This window comes from Neomonachus schauinslandi, chromosome 4 (genome assembly GCF_002201575.2).
Source record: "Neomonachus schauinslandi chromosome 4, ASM220157v2, whole genome shotgun sequence".
NCBI classification, from domain to species: Eukaryota; Metazoa; Chordata; class Mammalia; order Carnivora; family Phocidae; genus Neomonachus; species Neomonachus schauinslandi.
The window spans coordinates 146,189,592-146,202,619 of record NC_058406.1 but is presented as its reverse complement, the minus strand read 5'-3'; the positions used below and the strand labels follow the sequence as shown (position 1 = coordinate 146,202,619).

The window sequence follows — 13,028 nt, the reverse complement described above, 5'->3', positions numbered from 1 at the left end:
TAACAATCAGTGGGAAACTGGTCTAAAAAATTCAATCATACCAAATCACTTTTAAAGCCTCTCTTAATGTACTCATGACCTTTAAAAAGGGAAAAATAACAGTTGCAAGATAAAGTCAGAAAGTACTTACATTGCTCATACAGCATAAATCCACAAACTGTCGAATTTTATCTTCTATAAATCTCTCATAAAAGACAGCAAAGAACATGATCTGAAACATTAAGCCAAGTTCACGCTTATTAGCTTTTAAATTTTAATTTTCTTTTATAGTCACAATGTAGTATCTTAAGAAAAAAGAAAGTCCACCCAAGAACACAGTGCCCTCTAAATGATTCCTGTGGGATAAAATCTTATCATTTCTGATTCCTCTGTCAAAGAAATAAGGTTTTGGAATTGTGTTAAGATTTACTGAAGGAGCCTATTTTGAATTTTAAAAAACTTTTCTGTATAATTAAAACACAATAGGACAAACGTGGGGGAAGAAAGAGAGGGGCTTTAAAAAATTTAGCATAAACCAATGTATTGACGGCCAGACATACGTCTGGTTCTGCAATCCTGCCCATCTCCTAAATTCCAAAGCCATTAGAAAACTTGCTTTTTTTTTTTTTTTTAAAGATTTTATTTATTTATTTGACAGAGACAGAGATAGCGAGAGCAGGAACACAAGCAGCGGGAGTGGGAGAGGAAGAAGCAGGCTTCCCCTCGAGGAGGGAGCCTGATGTGGGACTCGATCTCAGGACCCTGGGATCATGACCTGAGCCGAAGGCAGACGCCTAACGACTGAGCACCCAGGCGCCCAACTTGCTGCTTTTCAAATTAATCTTTCCTGACAAGAGTAGCACATAAAAAGCATATATCAAATATTCTATTTCAACTGCAGGTAATACATTAAATATTCAAATGGAATGGTTTTAAGTGCTTTCTTAGCTTTTATAATACTGGAAAAGGAAATTATTTTATAAATCAAAAGAGGAAAGTGTACATCTTAGACCTACCTAGATATATTTCAAAGAAAGATAACATTTCCTAACCAACCAGTTGAAAGGTGTCCCCCATTCATAACTCCCTCCCACCTCTCCTCCATTTACTCCCTATCTCATCTCCCTATTGATGCCCTTCACAGCACTTGCCACAATCTGTAGCTTGTTCTTGTTAAGCATATCCTTGAGCCCAGCACAGTGCCTAGAACACAAAATGGACTCAGATATGTGAATGAATAAATAAATGAATCTACAGCAACTGATTACTGAACACACTTCCCTAACATTCTGTATACGTCTTGTTTTAAGTCCCTTTAAAGGGCCTGAAAAACAGCAACTTACAAAGTTTAAAAACTAAAGGATACCACTTAAAAGTTGAAGAAGCTGGGTTTAGGGAAATAAAAGGAGTAAACAATAAAGACTAACATTATGAGAATCAAGACGACTTCTTTTAAGAGTTTAGTTAGGTAGGTAGGTAGGTAGTTATATGGGAGAGAGAGAGTGCGCACGGACGCATGCACACACAACATACGACCAGAATGACAGCAGGGTGAGAAACAAAGAATGAGGTAAGATGGTGGTGCCCGAGATGACTAGTGTCTGCCCCAACGATCCTTTCCCCTTTCTCCTTAGCGACAGGCCCCTCCTTGGAGTGGGCACACTGCTGCCTGGCTGAAAGACACCAGTGCAGGGAGGTGTGGCCACGTGCCTGAGTTCTGGCCAAGGAAATGCTGAACAGCACTTCTGAAAAGTCTCTTAAAGATAAGAGAGGGTGAACTGTTCTCCCCGACTCCCTCCTTCAACTCCACCAGCCATTATGGACCACAAGGTGACCTGAGAGATGGGTGTCCTGAGTGGCAGAACTTCTGAGTCCTGGCGGCAACATGCAGCCCCCTGCACTGCACATCTCCACTCCCCTTTCTCATGGGAGGTAATGGTCATTTTAACTTCAGCCACTGCTATTTTGGGTTTTTTTGTTGTACTCAACCAAATATGAAAAACTTCAGATCCATTCCTTTAAATTCTCTACATCCAGATGAATCCAATATACTCAGAAAAATGTATACTGGTCTATCTTTAAAATGAATTATTTTCTCACTATTATATTGATGATAAACATCAAACCCCATACTCTTTTGATCCTATCTCATTTCAAATTCTAATTTGCTTGGCTTTCTTTTCTGATAATTAAGCTATCCCTCACTGGATCTATCCCTGTAGTTTCAAGTTTAAACAAGTCTCACCAATTTAAAATAAACGTAAATTTTAAAAGTCTATTCTCAGGTTACAGAATGCCACCTGGAACCAATTCTGTAGGAATTTTTGGATTTAAATCCCAAACCATGTTTAAAAATCGGCCATGTTTAATTCGGCAGATATTTGTTTGCCAGGGTAGAGGTAGTTTAACCAGATCTTTCTAGAGATCCCATGTTCATTTGTTGACTTAAAGGAATTTTTAATCAAACAGAAAGGCTTTTTCCATTCATGGGAGTGTCTGGAAGCAAGAGAAAGAAGTACAAATATTAGAGTTAAGTGCTTTAGGTGATGCTTCTTTTCTTCCTTTCATTCTTTTTTTCTTTTCTTTTTTTTTTTTTAACATCTAAGAAAATAAGGGAAACGAGCATAGAAAAGATCCTCTGTGGGGTGTCTGAGTGGCTCGGTCAGTTAAGGGTCTTACTCTTGACTTTGATTTTTGGCTCAGGTCATGATCTCAGGGTTGTGAGATCAAGCCCCACGTAGGGGCCTGTGTCAGGCTCCATGCTGGGCGTGGAGCCTGCTTGGGATTCTCTCTCTCCCTCTCCCTCTGCCCCTCCCCCTGCTTGCCCTATGCATGCAAACACACACACTCTCTCTCTCTAAAATAAATAAATAAATAAATCTTAAAAAAAAAAGGAAATGATCCTCTGCTAGAGTCACAGGACCTGAAGCTAAGAAGATTTTAGTTTCAGTTTTCTCATAAAATATTTCAACAAAAGTTTCACAAGGAGTACCTGTAATCTGAGTGAGATTTAATGATATATAAATAAATGTAGACAATAAGTTGTATTTAAAAAAAAAAAAGAAAGAAAATATTAAGGGTAGCTTAGCCATCCCTATAGTTTATATAAACTAAGCCATGGAGTCCATCCTCTGACTAGAAAGCTGCAGGCTCTGAAAGACCCTTCTGAGCCCACTATTGATAAGAATGTGAACATTCTCACATTGATAAGAATCTGACATCAGGGCGCCTGGGTGGCTCAGTCGGTTAAGCGTCTGCATTCGGCTCAGGTCATGATCCCAGGGTCCTGGGATCGAGTCCCTCATCAGGCTCCCTGCTCAGGGGGGAGTCTGCTTCTCCCTCTACCTGCCGCTCCCCCTGCTTGTGCTCTCTCTCTCTGTGTCAAATAAATAAATAAAATCTTAAAAAAAAATCTGACATCAGATTGCCTGGGCTCAAATTCCAGTTCTGCCAATCTCTAATTGCATGACTTTAGCAAACTATTTAGCATTTCTGTGCCCTAGTGTCCTCATCTATAAAATGAGGATCCTAACTGAACCTATCTCCAAGGGCTACTATAAAGATTAAATTAATATGTGCAATGCAATTAATTAACACAGTGCCTGGGTTATAACACTAGGTAAGAATTAGCTATTATTGTTGATCTTGCCATTACCTTCTTTCTGCTGTAGAAACCAGGATGTGGTCAATATTTGAAGATAATTAGTATGTAAACAGAGTTATAAAAAGAGAAAGGCAATGTTGCTGAAAAGTATAATCTGTTGTTACCTGTATAATTCCAATGACCAGCCAAAGAGCAGTAGACACCGCATATCTTAAAATGCGGCTATAAGGAGCTATGTAGCTAGCTGGGCTTCTGGAAAGACTAGAGGATGAGTCCATTAATGCTAAGTTCTTGAATCCCACAACCTGGAGTAAAAAGGCAAATTTAAACAGACATACATAAAGAAAACAGTTCTACTCTGAAAATGAGACACTCCTCCCTATTTCTTACCTTAAAAACTAAAATATTTATTAAAAGTTTATACAAACAGTAGAAAATCTAGGTAAATAATTATCCAGTATTTTTAATTACAAAACAAAATAGTTCATTTGGAATTCTCTTCAATATGACTAAAGGCCAAATATAACCTTATTATTATATATACTGACAAAAGTCAAACATTTGTCAAAAGAATAAAACTTTCTTCAGTAAACTACCAATGAACAACCAGCATTTCATGCGCTTTTAACATATGCCAGGCACTATGCAAAATACTTTTTTATACTCTTAAACAGTATCTTTCAAAATGTCTTTTAAGGAAGATACCTTCTTTGTAAAAGGAAGCCATGGTTAAATAAGTGTGGTCATGCCTTCCACTCTCTTAGAATAAAGGCTCTGGGAATTTTTACAGTGAAGAAATTGACGTGACTTTATTGAATCCAATGTTTCCCAAATGTGCTTAACTGAAAAAATCCTTTTTCATATAACACCTTTTAAAGCTCTATAAAACATTCTTAACAAACAATACTGTAAGTGAATTTTTAAAAAATCCTTCATATGCCTTGGATATACACATATTCTTCTTTTGGCTTTAAAAAAGGAAAGAAAGGGAGAGGAGGGAGAAAGGAAGAAAAAAAGGAAAATGGAAGGCAGACAAACATAAGAGTTCATAATTCACATCTAATTTTATATAAGCAGCTAATTCCTAAGAAAAGTTATTATCCACATAAACGGTTTTCATAGTTCAGTCTCATATTCAGTACAGGACACTTCCTTTAATAATACCAGCCAGATTGTGAGCTAACTGTAAAGGTACCATAAAACCATGCACCCATTCTCTGTGCATAGTTCACCTATAGCTCCAGCTCTTAGCACTGAATATAGTCCATGGTAAGCACTCAGTGATAATTTGTTGAAAATTTTCACATATAACAGTGGTTCTAATGCAGAATTCTAATTCTAATAAGAATGTAAATTAGAGAGGGAGGAAGTTTTTTCAAAATATAGATAACTAGGCTCACCTCAGAGCTACTGAATCAAACATAATCTCTAGTGGTGAGGCCAGGCATAGTAGTTTACAAAAGTTTCTCAGGGGATTTTGATACAAACCAGTAGTTTAAAAGCCATTCCTTAGCTACAGTAGTCAAACTGAAAGAGAGAGAGTAGAACGGTAATTGCCAGGGGCTGAGAGTGGGGATGGGAAGTTGTTGTTTCAGTTGTGCAAGATGAAAAGAATTCTAGGGGTTGGTGGACAACAATGTGAATGTACCCAACAAGACTGAACTGCATACTTAAAAATGATTAAGACGGTAAATTTCATATTAGGTGTATTTTAACACAATTTTTTTTTTTAAAGACTTTATTTATTTATTTGACAGAGAGAGACACAGCGAGAGAGGGAACACAAGCAGGGGGAGTGGGAGAGGGAGAAGCAGGCTTCCCGCGGAGCAGGGAGCCCAATGCGGGGCTCGATCCCAGGACTCTGGGATCATGACCTGAGCCGAAGGCAGACGCTTAACGACTGAGCCACCCAGGCGTCCCTTAACACGATATTTAAAAGCCACTCTTTGTAATGGCTTGCTAACTTCAGAAAACTCTTCCATGAAAATGTAGCTGGAATTATACAAAATTAATATTTATGAGGTACACAGAAGTTGCACACAATTAAAAAAGTTTTTACCTCCAAAAAAAAGAGGACAGTAAGTATTTGAAAGAGTGGATTAATTTTTCTCACAGTCTGAATTTCGTTCCATTCATTTGCTACAAAATATGTTCTCCATATGCTCACAGGAACCGTGGCACTCCGAACACCACCCTCACCTGGTCAGAGAGATAAAGTAAGTAAAAGGGTTTCATCTTTGTTCTGGAAAAAGCAGCAAACGAATTTTGGTACAATGGTTATTTCAGTTACCTTCAACAGCTTTAAGAACCTTTCCTTTAGGTCGCTCCCAATCAATAAAGAATATATCTATGGTAATCTGGGATATAAGCTTATGCAAAAATTGCAGAGCCTGAAAATGACAGAACACTTGAAAAGTATCCACATCAAGCCTGATTATGAATACAATAATGATTTTTTTTAAGAAACAAATATACTGTAATCACAAGAATATACAATTTTCACAAATGACAAAGTTATAATATCATTAAGGGATCACTAGAAGCTCATCAAATAACATGGAATCACCAAATTCACAAAATTTTCATACACATTAATTTGCCTTCCCTTCTCTGTCTTTCTTTAAAATAGGGATATGAAAAAAGTAAACATCCTACCTCTTCCTCGTACAGGGGCCATGCCTAATTGACTCTCTTTCCCAAGGTTTCTAAAAGACCATCTGATTTCTTTAAAAGTAAAGGTATTTTTCAACTATAATTGGTTGTCTTAATTAAAGCTTTAAGAAGCCTTCACTATCTTTTTTTTCTATTCCTGGTATTGAGATACTTAATGTTAAAATGTGTTGTTGAAACACATCTTTTTCATTTAACAAAAGTAATATGTTTAATCTAGGGTGTTCTTCCTAGTAGATGCATTATTCATCAAAGGATAAAAGTGTAAGGATAGGATAATTCCTCTCTTCAAGGAGCTCACAGATCAGTGGGAAAAGCAGACACTGAATAATCACAGGACCATGGGATGAGATCTACCAGGGGCATGTTAAGGAGCTTCACATACATTGACAGAAAAATGAAACAGGGAAAGGGGATGCCATGAGAAGAGGAGGAAAGGAATATGGAGACAGAGAAAACAAATTCTAAGACAAATTCAGCATGTTATCCAGGGTGGTACCCTTTATTGCCCATTAAAGAGATAAAATTCATGCCTAAAGACATTTTATCCCATTGTGAATGCATCTTCAGACTTTAAAAAAGAAAGTCATATGATAAATTATCACTTTATCAAATTAGCTGTAACTTGTATTAATCCAAAAATACTTATTATGGCTTCTTAGGAAAATTATTTAAGCTAGATTTTCAGAATGAACTACCTATTATATTTCCTTGGTAAAATAAAATAATTCATGCTTCCTTTTAAAATCAAACTAAATTTGTGACATCTGGGTGGCTCAGTAGGTTAAGTGTCTGCCTTCAGCTCAGGTCATGATCTAGGGTCCTGGGATCAAGTCCCACCTCAGGCTCCTTGCTCACCAGGGAGCTGCTTCTCCCTCTGCCTGTCACTCCCCCTGCTTGTGCTGCTCTCTCTCTCTCTCTTTGACAAATCAATAAATAAAGTCTTTAAAAAATAAAAATAAAATAAAACTAAATTTTACACCAAAGATTTTGAAAGCATTTTAATTTTAACGACTTACGAGTTTAACAGCAGGTCTTTTAAATTCAGGAATCTGTCCTTTGAAACTTACCTTCAGAGCAAAAGCACATCCCACATAAGTAACAAGACGTTCTTCCTGAGCTGGCACTGGTAGCAAAACAGAGATAGATTTCTGTGCCTATGATAAAAATTACACTGTTAAATATGACCACACAAGGTTTTTAATAAGCACAATTTATAAACCAAAGATGCATAGAAAAGGAAAGTGGTGATACTCAATAAACAGCACATTCAAGAAATGGTGGTTTAGCACTTGCCTCAATACTCTTGATCAGAAATACCCCCAAATAAAAACAGTTCCTTTATAAAGACAGCTTACCAGTTATTCAGGTATTAACATTTAGGTTAAATTCGGGAACTCACTTACTTTGAAGAAAATAAGCCAATAAAGACCCGTTCCCATAGTGATGATAAAGAAAACATTGGCCAGATCACCAGCGTAGTACACCAAGAATTTCATAACTGTCTGCAATTTAAAAAGAGAATTATAGTTGTTATAGACTCAATCTATTTATACTATCACTTTCAGTAACATATTCTCCCAGTTTCTCAAGCTTGAAGCCTTGTTTCATGTATCCATGGATCACTCAGTTACAAAGTCTAACTGTGGCCATCTCCTGGATTCCTTTGGATCTGTACATTTCAGTCTATTCCCAAAAGCACCTGTCTTACCCAACACTTCTCACCTTTCACCATCTAAGAAAGTTATATTGCTTCCTAATTCTTTCCTAGTTTGGAGCCCTCCACCCCAATCAGTCCTTCATACTACCACCAGAGTTAGTTTTCTAAAATGTAAATTGGATTGTGTCACTCCCTTTCCTAAAAATGTACAGTGACTCTTCACTAGAGTATAAATTCTAGACCCACAAGGTCCTTCACAACCTAGACCAAAATGGACTTTTTAGCCTTACCTGCCAGTTCCAACTACTTACTCTCTGATTAACTTGCATTTCAATTATTTTGTGGAATGAAATGGGCATTGTTTATTGTTTCATCAAATATTCTTTTCTTCTCTATGGCAAAATCTCATGAGCTCTGAGAATAGAGACCAGATCTGTCTTTGCTCACTATCACATCTGCCAGCATCTGGTAGTATTCTTGGCAATCAGAAAGTAGGTCCTCAGTGACTATTTTGTGGAATGCACAGATAACCCAACCCAGCCTAAAGTTCCCTTCTCTGGAAAGCCTTTCTTTCTATTTCGAACAGTAAACCAAGCCCCCCTCCTCTGATTCCTTGGCACACTGGCTTTGGTGTCAGGAAGATATTCCAGTACAAACAAGTTACTATGTTGCCTTTCTCATATTCTTCATCAGCAAAATGGAAATAAATACCACCTATTACTGAATTGTAAAAATTAAATGAGTAGAGGGGCACCTAGGTGGCTCAGTCAGTTAAGCGTCCAACTCTTGGTTTTGGCTCAAGTCATGATCTCATGTGTCGTGAGATTGAGCCCCACATTAGACTCCACGCTCAGAGGGAAGTCTGCTTGGAGATTCTCTGCCTCTGCCCCTCCCACTGCATGCTCTCTCTCAAATAAATAAATACATCTTTTAAAAAATATATTTAAAAAATTAAATGAGTAGGAAGTTTATTTTACTTCTGCCACAATTTCATTCTGCATAAAATGGGAATGATAATAATTGTATCTGATTTCACAGAGCTATTGTGAGGATTAAATAAATTATACAAATAAAACTTAAAAAAATGTCTAGCATATATTCAATAAATGTTAGATAAAAATAAAAACAAAGATAAATTTACAAAAGATTATATGAGAAGTAAAACTATAGTTAATAGAATAAAACCTGGGAGGGTATCTTTGTGATCTTGAGATTGGGAACATTTTCCTAAAAAATATTCTAGAAGCATATGAAAAACTAATCAGATGTGACAATATCAAAATTTAGAGTTTCTGTTAAACAAAGTAACACATAGATAAAAATAACAGATGGGTCATATTTGGAGGAGATATTTTAGCATCAAAAACCAAAAAGGGATTCATATTTAGAAAACACAAAAAAACTCCTTTAAATAAACCAGAGAAACTGGAAACCTAATAGAAAAATTTGCAAGGGATATAAACAGGCAGTTAACAGAAGGGGAAACCCAAATGATTAATACAGTATATGAAAAGCAGAGCAATGAAAATGAAACCAACAGTGATGTACTACTTATACTGCCAGACTGGAAAAAAATGGGAAGCCTGGAAAAACATCAGGCGTTGGTGAGGTGTGGAAACCAGAACAGCGCTGCTGGTGGGAGTGTAGACTGGCATATAGCAACGTGGGAGGGGAATGAGGTGTGCATATACCTCTCCTAGTTATATACCCCAGAGAAACTTACGGCAATTTTTTACTTGTTCTCCAGCTGTATCTTAAAAGGATACAAAGTAGTGAAAAGATGAAAATATACTTTAAAAACTCCTGAGATCATACCTGTAAATCAATCATGGGACTTCCAATGCGCCTCTTCCAACTTGCTGTCTTCAGAAGAGATGATAAAACAGCCAGCCCACCCAAAACACCCAAAGCAATCTAAAAAAAAGAACATTTTGGAATATATGTAATTTCCCCCATCAATGGGGGAATGCAAATAGAGTATAAAGATGTGCTCAAAAAATGGTGGAGGGTGTGTTGCGAGGACATAGGGACCAAGTTGAAGGAACTCCCAATGGCTAAATCTAGGACAACTTGAGCAAGAAGACAGATAGTAATGAATTATAATCACGAGAATAAAATAAATATATCCAGGAGTCCATACTGATTTAAAGAAATAATTGGGGCGCCTGGGTGGCTCAGTTGGTTAAGCGACTGCCTTTGGCTCAGGTCATGATCCTGGAGTCCCGGGATCGAGTCCCGCATCGGGCTCCCTGCTCGGCAGGGAGTCTGCTTCTCCCTCTCCCGCTCCCCGCTCTTGTGCTCTCTCTCTCTCTCTCACTCTCTCTCTCAAATAAAAAAAAAAAAAGAAAGAATTGAATAAATAAATCTATGTGGGCAAAGGGACAACTCCTTATAAAATTCCATTTAACATATAAAAGAAATGACGGAAATAGAAAAATCATTATGAGGCAGATGTTACAATAATACTTTTTATAGACAAGAATCATCACTGGATGCTAAAATTAGAGGCCAAAAGGATAATGAGAAGCAGGATATTTGCATCCTCTCAAAGTATCTCCCCCACAAGATACTTAATTACAAATGGAAAAATACAGTGGAGAACTCCACAGACACCACCTTAGACATATGATCCAAGTTAGTATCATTAGTATTAAGACATCCTGACACCATGTACCTTCTGATATGATGCACAGAAAAGGGCACAACATCATATCGGTGGTATCTGTGTCAAAACTACATGAACTTGATTTAATTATGGGAAAACATCAGATAAACCCAATCGAAGGCCAAAATAATTGACCAGTACTCTTCAAAAGCGTAGGATGGGGTTCTGAAAGAAAGAGAAAGACTGAGGAACCATCACAGATTAAAGGAGACTAAGGAGACGTGACCACTAAAAGCAATATGCGACCCTGGGTTGGGTCCTAAAACAGAAAAAGGATAGTGAAAAAACTTGGGAAATTCAGAGTATGTAGATCAGTTAATAGGATTACATCAGTATTATTTTCCTTATTGTGAACATTGCACTATGGTTATGTAAGATGTTAACATAAGGGGAGGCTGGGTGAAAGATACATGGCAGAACTATTTTGACGATTCCCTTGTATATCTAAACATTTTTTAACTAAGAAACATACTGTAAATATTTTAACAAGTTAAATAAACTTACATCTGTCTGGACTTGTGCTTCTCCTTGATCCATTTCATATTTGACTGAGAAAGAAACCTGGTATTTAAAAGAAAGTAAATTAGCCATACTAAAATTATATAACACAAAGCTTTTACTATAAAGATGTATTTGTATATAAATGCCATATTTTTAATTTATTAATATTACTAGAGTTGACCCTTACTTACACATAAATGGAAATACTTTGAGGAATTACTCATGATGCTTTGAATATCCCTTTTGAACATACATAGAAGAAAGAGGGGTTCATTAGGAACTCGTTTAGGTTCATTAACAGCAGTCAAGCTGATGATATTTCATTTTCTGATAGGTTTTTATAACTGAGGCATGTGACTAATCTTGTGTATCAAGAATTTAGCAACTGGCTCAACAATCACACCTTAAGAAGGCAGATTATTCAAAGGGCTGAACAAGAATCTTAGGGATACCACTATATTAAGAGACAAGAAGAGAAAGAAGAACCAGTAAAGGATAGAGAAACAGGACTGTGAGAGGTAGGAGAGGCTAGATACCAAAGTCTTACCAAGCTCATAGAACAGAAGTTCAAGAAGAAGTCTTGAAATATGATGTCAAATGTTGTATGAATGTCAAGTTATAAAGAAATAAAGCTAATGTATATGGAATTCATTGCTGACCTTCAAGAAAAAGGTTTTCAAAGAAGAAAAATGACTAGAGCCAGACTGCAAATGATGAAAGAGTAAACGGTTGGGAAATCAAGGAAAGATACACAATAGCAAGTTAAAAAGCTGGCAGAATTGAGGAAAGATGTTATTGGTTGGTTGTTTTACTTTGTTTTTAAGATAGGACAACTTGATGGCTGTTTTAAGCAAAGGAAAGGGACCAGCAGAGGAGCTGGTTGAAAAAGGGATTAGGGATGAAACAGGATACTGGAGAAAGCACTGCAAACAAGCACAGGTAGAAGATTAATTTAAGAAAAGAGGAAGGGCCCTTTGTTCTTAAAAATCAGAACAAGAGACAGGAAGGATAATGAAACAGAGATTCTGAAGTATTAAAGAGGAAATCTGAGGGAATTCATCTGAAGAGAAATCTGAGGGATGGTCTTGATCTGCTCAGAAAATATGAGGGAAAGTTACTCGCTGTTGGTGAGAGAGCAGAGATGTAGGTGAATGCTTAACTGATGTAGAATTGTCACAACAACTGTCATAAAAAATTAAGAAATGATGAAAGAACTGTACATTCTACACTTAGAATGAATCTGAGGTGGACTTCACCAGTATAGTTTCATGATTCTCTCAATTCCTTTTCTATTATTTTCTAATTTATCAAGACCACCCTTGGAATATTTTAAACAACAACAAAAATAGTTAAAGAAAAGACCCAGAAGTGTTTTATCTTAAAATAAATATACTCTTGGTTACCCAGGAAATTTTAAACCAGCCAGTCTTCTGTTGTTACTAAGCCTGTTTCCGGATTTTCCTCTCCTCCTATTACGGTGCATAAAAGCTCAGGCAATGGGGCGCCTGGGTGGCTCAGTCGTTAAGCGTCTGCCTTCGGCTCAGGTCATGATCCCAGGGTCCTGGGATCGAGCCCCACATCGGGCTCCCTGCTCGGCAGGAAGCCTGCTTCTCCCTCTCCCTCTGCCCCTGCTTGTGTTCCCTCTCTAGCTGTCTCTCTCTCTGTCAAATAAATAAATAAAATCTTTAAAAAAAAAAAAAAAAGCTCAGGCAATGGAAACTAATTTTAACATCCAATTATGTCATACAAATGAGGATGTAAAATCTTTTAGAGAAAAGATATCCTATGTGCCTACCTTTTGCTTCATGAAAGCCTGAATCCAGTAGCAGCTGAGTACAAGTACAAGCACAATAGAGAAGCCAAAAGTACCGGCTATAGGAACTAGAACATTAAAATTTAGAAAAGCAAAATAGTGAAATTAAAAGCTGTTAGTGAGGTTTGGAGGTAGG

General features: G+C 37.1%; 1 protein-coding gene across 1 annotated transcript in view; it reads right to left on the bottom strand.

Annotated features, from left to right (window-relative positions):
- The window catches only part of TMEM67 (transmembrane protein 67), a 52,467-nt gene that overhangs the window by 12,666 nt on the left and 26,773 nt on the right, over window positions 1-13,028 (bottom strand). Inside the window, exons 15-22 of the mRNA XM_021688236.1 lie at window positions 11,083-11,139; window positions 9,729-9,827; window positions 7,660-7,758; window positions 7,324-7,410; window positions 5,874-5,973; window positions 5,643-5,782; window positions 3,748-3,888; window positions 131-211 (exon numbers count right to left, since the gene is read on the bottom strand). Coding sequence (XP_021543911.1) covers window positions 131-211; window positions 3,748-3,888; window positions 5,643-5,782; window positions 5,874-5,973; window positions 7,324-7,410; window positions 7,660-7,758; window positions 9,729-9,827; window positions 11,083-11,139 — 804 coding nt within the window. The remainder of the gene's footprint in view (window positions 1-130; window positions 212-3,747; window positions 3,889-5,642; window positions 5,783-5,873; window positions 5,974-7,323; window positions 7,411-7,659; window positions 7,759-9,728; window positions 9,828-11,082; window positions 11,140-13,028) is intronic.